We start from the raw sequence: 9,577 nt of genomic DNA, 5'->3' as shown, positions 1-9,577 counted from the left end.
CTCCTGGCCAGCTCCACAAAACATGATGCCTCCCTTTAACTTATTATGCTCCAGCTCACATTTTGCCTGCATTTAACTTATTATGCTCTAGCACATGTTGCCTTCACATAACTTATTATGCTCCAACTCACATGATGCCTCCACATAACTTATTATGCTCCAGCTCACAAATATTTACTATGTTGCACCAAGCATAATCCTTTGCTAATGTTCCATCCCAGAGCTCCTGAAGCCCATATAATCAAACAACGGTGGTTAAGCTCACGTGTTCTATAATTCACGTTCCACTTCAAATGATCTGATAATCAAGCTCTATTTCTCTTCTACTGATGACCGACCAATAGGAACTAATAAGCTAAGGAAAACGGTAAAGATGAGAGGAATAATTTGTGAGCCAGACATAATTTTCAATACAAGTGACTGAGTAAAACCAAAATATTCTGCCGTTTCATTGTTTCAAGCTTCATTTAACATTGCATTTACATGTATGAGGTCAGAAATCCCCCCGAGCTTAGCTATACAGGTCATCGTAGGTCTCCCTCGACGCATGCGGCACCGCTGGTCGCAACACATTTTTCCTCCTCGAGTCTGAGGGATGAAACATATTAACAATATGATATAATAACATGATACCAACAAGACATTTGTTCTACTCATTGAACGAAACAAAATATACAGCATAAAGAACATAATTTTTAACTTCTTAAAAATGAAATATTACGCCTGAGAAACTTTCTTACGTTGTTTTCCTGGCGGGAGAGACGAGCTGTGCTATAGTCTCCGGAAGGTCTTGGTCCACGGTCTCGTTGAGGGCCAGGAGGGAGGCTGCTGCCATCACCGACGCGCTCCCGAACACTGCGGACGGCAGCCACCAGATGACGGGACCCTGGATGCCACGAGCATCTTTACTCATCTGTAGCATTGTCTGTATTGCAGCTCATTTACGTTGCTACCCTTCAACATTATTACTCGTCATTATTGTTAGTCGTCTATATTACCACTCGTCTACGTGGTTACTCGTCTACATTGCTAATTGCTTAAGTTGTTACTCATCTATATTGCTACTCATCTATATTGCTAGTCACTTACGTTGTTACTCATCTATATTATTACACGTAAATATTGTTACTCGTCTAGATTGTTACTAATCTACATTATTACTCATCTATGTTGGTACTCATCTATATTACCACTCGTTTATGTTACCACTCATCTACGTTATTGCTCGTCTATATTACTACTCGTCTTCGTTGTTACACGTCTATATTACCACGTGCCTATGTTGTTACTCGTCTATATTGTTACTCGTCAATATTACCACTCACTTATGTTGTTACTCGTCTATATTGTTACTCGTCAATATTACCACTCACTTATGTTGTTACTCGTCTATATTGTTACTCATCAATATTACCACTCACTTATGTTGTTACTCATCTACCTTGTTATTCGTCTACATTGTTTAAGCTTCATAATAAGACTTATATACATAGGTGTTTGTTTATTTCAAGGAATATTTATTAGATAGAATCTTTAAGCATTTTCAATGGATATTTGTTAGAGATGTACTTTAAAGTACTTTGTACATTTTTACTTAAAGTTCATCAAGTGTCTCATAAGTTGAATAATCTCATTTTATAAGTATTATATGTAAACATTTTGTTTATTACACATTTGTTCATTGTCCTGTAACTTAACCTCTTTCAGACCTTTGTGTATTTATTGTGTTTAATATAATTTGTTCTTATTCTTTGTTCTTAACCTAACCTTTCAGATGTAGTTTATATGATTTGTTTATTGCGTTGGACATATTTGTGGAATATATTATCCTTAACGTAACTTTACAGATATAATTTTGTGTTGTTTAAGTGAATTCATACATATTCTCCAACACGATATCGTGTTTAAATATTTTATTCAAATCCAGCTTCTCTAAGCGGAAAGTGAACCAAGGCAGGAAACATGAGCTGAAACTCAGTAACTAAATTGTTATATTTTACTACGTCGGAAATACACCCATTTTAAATCAAAGGGAAATTGAAGTGTTAATACTGAAGCTGTGCGTGACAACTAAGGCGCGGGACACGAGCCACAGTTCGGTAACTATCTCATTTACTACGTCTTATTATTTTTATAAATTCCGCAAAAATTGGGCTGATAGTAGCGAAGTTACAAGACAACTAAAGTGGAGGACGGCAGCTGAAGGTAACTTTATTTTATTTTCTTCCTATGAATAAAATGTGACTAGTTTAAACTTTAGGAAAATTGGACTGTTAGTAGCAAAACTACACTTATAAACGTATAGAGCCGGGTCCAAACACTAACATCTGACACTAGTAATTAATTAACAAACTCCTAAAGAACGGATTTTCTGAAAATGGACTTCCTTTGATCTTAATTTTACAGTTAAACTGCGGCGGCGAATTTTCTCCATAAGAATTCCTTAAAACCAAAGAGCATAATTTTCTCATAACAATTCCTTACGACCGAAGCGAGGATTTTTTTCTAATGAAAATCACGTTGATAATAACGAAACAACATACATAAACGTTAAGAGGCGGTTCCAAGGACTAACACCTGACATTGCTAATTAATTCACACTCTCCCAATTAGCACACTTCCCAAAAATGGACTTGATCCAGCCTTAATTTTAGTCATCTAACTGGGACTGAATAGCGACGATATTATCCAGGTGCGACCCTGCCACCCTAAAACTGGGTAACCCAACCCGTTCTCGCAAATTTAATATGTCAATATTGACTTATTAAATATGTGCATAGGTGACATACTTAACATAATAGATACCCTTAAAAAGATTCATAGAAAACACCGACCTTACCTAACCTACTTAGTATGTTAAGATAAGCATCTTATTGCTTCGTAATTACAATTATTACCTAACCTATAATAGGTACAGGTTAAGTAATAATTGTAATTACGAAGCAATAAGATGCTTATCTTAAGATACTAACAAGGTTAGGTAAGGTCGGTGTTTTCTATGAATCTTTTTAAGGCTATCTATTATGTTTAGTATATCACCTATGCACGTAGTTAATAAGTCAATATTGACTTTACGAATTTGCGAGAACGGGTTGGGGTAACACATAGCGATGATATTTTCCATGTAAAACCCATCATAAAGATTGGGTAACGCACAGTGTCGACTTTTCCAAAAACCAAAAGTCGTCGCTATGCCGTCTATTTCTATACTCTCATTTACGTTGTTACTTGTCAATACTAGTATTCGTCTACGTTGTTACTTGTCAATACTAGTATTCGTCTACGTTGTTACTTGTCAATACTAGTATTCGTCTACGGTGTTACTTGTCAATACTAGTATTCGTCTACGTTGTTACTTGTCAATACTAGTATTCGTCTACGTTGTTACTTGTCAATACTAGTATTCGTCTACGTTGTTACTTGTCAATACTAGTATTCGTCTACGGTGTTACTTGTCAATACTAGTATTCGTCTACGTTGTTACTTGTCAATACTAGTATTCGTCTACGTTGTTACTTGTCAATACTAGTATTCGTCTACGTTGTTACTTGTCTATATTATTATTCGTCTACGTTGTTACTTCTCAATACTAGTATTCGTCTACGTTGTTACTTGTCAATACTAGTATTCGTCTACGTTGTTACTTGTCAATACTTGTATGCGTCTACGTTGTTACTTGTCAATACTAGTATTCGTCTACGTTGTTACTTGTCAATACTTGTATTCGTCTACGTTGTTACTTGTCTATATTAGTATTCGTCTACGTTGTTACTTCTCAATACTAGTATTCGTCTACGTTGTTACTTGTCTATATTAGTATTCGTCTACGTTGTTACTTGTCTATACTAGTATTCGTCTACGTTGTTACTTGTCTATATTAGTATTCGTCTACGTTGTTACTTGTCAATACTAGTATTCGTCTACGTTGTTACTTGTCTATATTAGTATTCGTCTACGTTGTTACTTGTCTATATTATTATTCGTCTACGTTGTTACTTCTCAATACTTGTATGCGTCTACGTTGTTACTTGTCAATATTATTATTTGTCTACGTTGTTGCAATGTATTCCGTCAACAATGTTCTCCCTCGTCAATGTTCTTCGTCTACATTGTTATCCGTTAACAATGTTCTTCGTCTACATTGTTATCCGTTAACAATGTTCTCCATCTACAAATGTTATATGTCTACAATGTTCTCTGTCTACTATGTTCTCACTCTTCAATGTGCTCCTTCAATATTGTTTTCGTCTACATTGTCATCCGTCTACAATGTACTCTGTCTACATTATTCTCCCTCTACATTGTTATACTTCTACAATGTTCTCTGCTTACATTGTTCTCCCTCTACATAGTTCTCTATCTACAATGTTCTCCGTCTACATTGTTCTTCGTCTCCATTGTTTTCCTTCTACAATGTTTTCTGTCTACAATTTTAACCGTCAACAATGTTCTCCGTCGACATTTAAATCCAATTACACTGTCCTACGTCTTCATTGTTATCCATCTACAATGTTATCCATCTAAATTGTTCTCCATCTACCGTGTCTACATGACTTTCCTTTTAAATTGTTATCTGTCTACATTGTTCTCTGTCCACAATGTTTTCCGTCTACAATGTTACCTGTCTACATTGTAAAACGTCGACAATGTTCTCCGTCTACATTGTTACCTGTCTACATTGTAAGCCGTCTACATTGTTACCTGTCTACATTGTAAGCCGTCTACATTGTTTCCTGTCTACAATGTAAGCTGTCTACATTGTTACCTGTCTACAATGTAAGCTGTCTACATTGTTACCTGTCTACAATGTAAGCCGTATACATTGTTATCTGTCTTCAATGTAAGCCGTCTACATTGTTACCTGTCTACAATGTTAGCCGCCTACATTACTGTTCACCTACAGTGGTACGTGGCTGAGCTGTGTTTCGTCTGTGGTGATTCCTGGCCACAGTTGTCTCTGTCGTACAATGATGCACATCTACACTTCGACGTACCTGATGGTCGTGCACATTATTTTTGGTCAACAATCTTGTTACTAGTAAGGCAGGAAGATGAGACCGAATGCATGGATTAATTGCCTCAGTTAGACATACATTCTGGTCGACAAGAAACTAACTGAACAGGAACATGAACAAGATTCGACTGGTCTCCTTGCATTATGTTGCTATAATTTATAGCACCTGAGTGGGAAAATTTCAGTAAAATTTACCATATATATGCTGATGTAAGGTACGACGATGGCCCCCAGCTGGCCCACGGCGCTGCCTGTCTCGACCCCCTGAACCCGGACCTCAGTGGGGAAGAGCTCGTTGGAGTAGACGTAGATGATCTGGAAGGCAGTGCTGATGAACAGCTTCCCCAACATAGCCAGCGCCAACACCAGCTGCCACATCCCTGGAGAACAAATCTAAAGATATATGTGCATAACATCTGTGAGCCTCGAACTCGAGTCACAGTTGATGCATCACAATATCTCCTGCGATCTTATAGATTGCGATGAAGGGACCGGGAGGACAGGGAAAGAGGATGTAATGATAATGGAAAAATACATGTTTGGGGATAAGATGCTACTGAAGGTAATGACAGTGGAGAGTTAAAATGTCAGCGAGAGATAAAAAACACAACTTAGAGTGAATCCGAGACAAAGAAAAACTATTAAAGACGACCATGATAGAGGTAAAATTTAAGTTTGTACTCACCAGTTGGTATGAAGGCGAGGGCAAGAACCATTACGCCACACAAGACGAAGCAAGCAGCCAGGGGTCCCCTCCTCCCATACCGATTAATGATGGGAACAGTGAGAGAATTCCCAGGAATCTCCATCAGACCTCCGAGGATTAAGTAAAGAAATATATTATCGCTATAAAGTTCCCCGCTCAGGTTGAGGCCGTCGAAGACGAGAGATGTAGCCAGGTAGACGAAGCACATTACAAGGGTGATGGTGGTGATCCCGCGGTTACTGAGGAGTTGAGAGCAAAGCTTTAGCAGATTTTGCGTATTTTTTCAATGTTTAAGCGGTTTAAGAACATGAATTAAGGAAATTGCAGAAGGCCCATTGATTCATGAAATCTAGCTGTTATTTATTATTCACTAGCTGTGCCCGGCCACGCGTTGCTGTGGCTCATGCGTTGCTGAGCCACAGCAACCTTTCCCTGTCACCCAGTCCTCCCCACCAATCTCCCCCCCCCCTCCCCTTCCCTTCGTCTTCCCAACCATTCCCCACTCCCCTCGTCCTTCCCACCATAACCCACTCCTGTCCCCTCGTCCTCCCCCAGCATTACCCACTCCCTCGTCTGATGCATTCCCAAATGATCTGACGTTCCCATCAGAAAATTGGGAACATCATATATAATGGTCTTTTATAATGGTCTGATGTCCCCATCAGTGAAATATAAGAAAAACAGTTAAAAGTACGAAATAAAAAAAAGTAAAAAAGTAAAAATAAACTATACTCACGAAATGAACGGTATGGTAATCAACACAGCTATATTCCAATGCAATATCACACAAAATAATTAAATCAAAATTAAAAAAATAGAAATCTATGAAAATTTAATTTCTCAATGCAATCGGAAACATAGAAATGGAATCATTACATATTTAGTAAAGCATGTGTTGATCTTACATGCAACAGACGGCATTGTTTAAAAAAAAACATGTTTTTATCTGTCACAGGTGTGGCATCCATATAGTAGGTATATAAAAACACGTGCGTATTCGAATGAAACATTGTGTCACAATTTCAAAGCAATCAATGAAGAATTTTTGGAGATTACAGCGTTTGTTGCTGTTACGTCCATCATACGGCACTGTTAAAAAAAAAAATGTTTTTTCCTGTCACAGATGAGGCATGTATATAGTAGGTATATTAAAGCATGCGCTTATTCAAATGCAACAGCGTCAAAATTTCAAATCAATCGGTAAAGATGTTTCGAAGATTCCCCTCACTTGAAAAACATAGGAAAAACAGTTTTTCAAAAAAACATGTTTTTTCCCTGTACATGACATCTATATAATATGTATATAAAAATTAGCTCGGATGCGAATGAAACGTTGTGTGAAAATTTCAAAGCAATCGGTGAAGAACTTTCGGAGATTAGCGATTTTGAACAAACGAACATTTACATTTTTATTTATATAGATATATATGTTTAACCTATACTTAAAACAATCCCGTAATCTATGTTTATTATATTAACCTACCAAACTGTTTCAAAAATACAAATAAAATCGATATTTCCACTTTTTTTTAATTCTAAACATTACTAATTTGTACACTTTGTCGTCAATATTGTGTATCATCAATTCCCAACAACTCTCATTAACCATTTTGGACACAGATATATCTTCAAATCACTACATCATGCTGGGGTCACGTGATTATTTTTTGTTCGTCAAGCTTGAATTGTCCCCAAGCCGTAGTCATAGTAGTCAAAAAAGTCATAGTTCCCTATTTATAAATATCTATAAGAAGTCGTGGTTAATTTTATGACATTTAAGAGGAAGCACGCTGATGCTGGGTGAAGAAATTTAATGTTTTGGGCTGAAGTTATGAGACGAGACTGTCATCAGATACGGCGGAGGAAACCAAGGGGGTGGGGGAGGTTATCTTATCTTGAGATGATTTCGGGGCTTTTAGTGTCCCCGCGGCCCGGTCCTCGACCAGGCCTCCACCCTCAGGAAGCAGCCTGTGACAGCTGACTAACACCCAGGTACCTATTTTACTGCTAGGTAACAGGGGCATAGGGTGAAAGAAACTCTGCCCATTGTTTCTCGCCGGCGCCTGGGATTGAACCCAGGACCACAGGATCACAAGTCCAGTGTGCTGTCCGCTCGGCCGACCGGCTCCTCGAGAGGCGAGAGCTCCGGTGCGTTCTGAGAACGGCGCCACCCGTGGCATTTTTGGGTGGCGGCAGAGGGCTTTGCCGTGTTGACCAATGGCGTCGCACCCCGGGCGTGAAGTAGCATGACGTCCGGCGCCCCTGCAGCGGAAGAGCGGGGTTCTGGGACACTTGTTACCAGGTGCCAGGGTGAGAGGATGTGCATTTGAGCGACTAGCCGTTCTGAAGAGGTATAGTTCTCTAGAGAGATTGAATAATTCGAGCAGCTGGGAGGTTTGACACCTGCGGGCCGTGCACGTCGAAAGCAGAGTGAAGAAGATTGGTAGCAGTCGTGGTCCTGTGTTGTTCGACTGCCTTTTAACCTGACAGCTAAGCTGCATGGAGGACGGGGACCAGTACTGTGAAGAGTGTTAGGCTGGGATAGGCCAGCCAACATCAGTCACAGTCTAGCATCGGGGGAGGGAAACCTGGTGGACCGAGCTGTGCCTGAGGAGGAGTGTGTGTGTGTGTGGGTTATGGACGGCGCGGTGATGGTGCCGCTCGAATACTCTATGTTGCATCTACGAGAAGACTCTCATCTCTACACTGAATCTATGACCTGCAGTATCAGTCAATAAGGTAGATAAATATGTGAAGAGACAATAGACTCAAACGGTATAAAATTATTTATAAGGTGTCAGTGATTATATCTGTGAGTTGATTAGACAGCGGTGATTACGAAACGTTGACGTGGCGTTATAATTTATCTACTTATGTCATATGATAGTGTTTACGAGACAGCCTCTTATGGGGGATTTGGAGACAGTGAAGAGTTACCAGATGTGATAATAATTTCAGGAGTAACTGAGAGAGATTTAGCTGACAGCCAGTGTAGTCAATCTTGGAGTAAACAAATCATATTTTTACTAGGTGGTGTTTCATTCCTCTCCTTCATTTCTTAGTCGTCTTGTCATAAGAGGTTTATCTTGCACCACATTATTAAGGCAAGAATACTAGACTGGGAGAGTTAATATAACACTGAGTTTGAAGTAGTACTTGACCACAAAGTGCACTGAGTCAAGATGACGACCATGTATGTGGAACTTATGGGCGAGCATCTCGACCTGGAGTAAAGCTTGAGTTTCCGTGTCCACGGACATCCAGTAACGAATCTAAGGAGTGGTCGAGTTACTTCACTCCCTGTGGGGTGCAATGCTGGGGTTCGTAAGGGGAACCCTGCCCCACAGGTTGACTGAGATGCTCCCCAGATGTGAACAGTGGTACCTTGGGAGGGGCAGTAAGGCCCCCAAGGTCTCTAGCAGAACAAGGGCCCCTCTTAGGGCAGGGTTTACCGGAGTTAGAATCAGCGACAGTCGGGGTGACTGAATGGGGATCAAGACCCTCATTACAATGTACGTATGATATGTAGGTATATATATACGTATGTTTGTATGAATTTATTTACGTGTGTGTATTTATGTATGGCTGTATGTTTGCATGTACGTATGGAATCATAGGGAGCCGGTCGGCCGAGCGGACAGCACGCTGGACTTGTGATCCTGTGGTCCTGGGTTCGATCCCAGGCGCCGGCGAGAAACAATGGGCAGAGTTTCTTTCACCCTATGCTCCTGTTACCTAGCAGTAAATTAGGTACCTGGGTGTTAGTCAGCTGTCACGGGCTGCTTCCTGGGGGTGGAGGCCTGGTCGAGGACCGGGCCGCGGGGACACTAAAGCCCCGAAATCATCTCAAGATAACC

General features: G+C 39.9%; 1 protein-coding gene across 4 annotated transcripts in view; it reads right to left on the bottom strand.

The window, feature by feature from the left end:
• Window positions 1–436: 436 nt before the first annotated feature.
• Window positions 437–9,577, bottom strand: part of LOC138357963 (organic cation transporter protein-like) — a 145,874-nt gene continuing 136,733 nt past the window's right edge. For 2 of the 4 annotated variants that reach the window (XM_069315145.1, XM_069315144.1), the window contains exons 10-14: window positions 5,700–5,959; window positions 5,210–5,394; window positions 4,902–4,994; window positions 741–886; window positions 437–588 (exon numbers count right to left, since the gene is read on the bottom strand). In XM_069315145.1, the coding sequence (XP_069171246.1) occupies window positions 525–588; window positions 741–886; window positions 4,902–4,994; window positions 5,210–5,394; window positions 5,700–5,959 (748 nt within the window). In that variant the 3' untranslated portion in view covers window positions 437–524. Of the gene's footprint in view, window positions 589–740; window positions 914–4,901; window positions 4,995–5,209; window positions 5,395–5,699; window positions 5,960–9,577 lie in introns of all 4 variants that reach the window. The other 2 variants (XM_069315146.1, XM_069315147.1) reach the window with 2 other exon arrangements.

The sequence above is a fragment of the Procambarus clarkii genome, chromosome 81 (genome assembly GCF_040958095.1).
Source record: "Procambarus clarkii isolate CNS0578487 chromosome 81, FALCON_Pclarkii_2.0, whole genome shotgun sequence".
NCBI lineage: Eukaryota > Metazoa > Arthropoda > Malacostraca > Decapoda > Cambaridae > Procambarus > Procambarus clarkii.
Note: the sequence above shows the minus strand (reverse complement) of the source record. Positions and strands in the feature narration are given on the sequence as shown.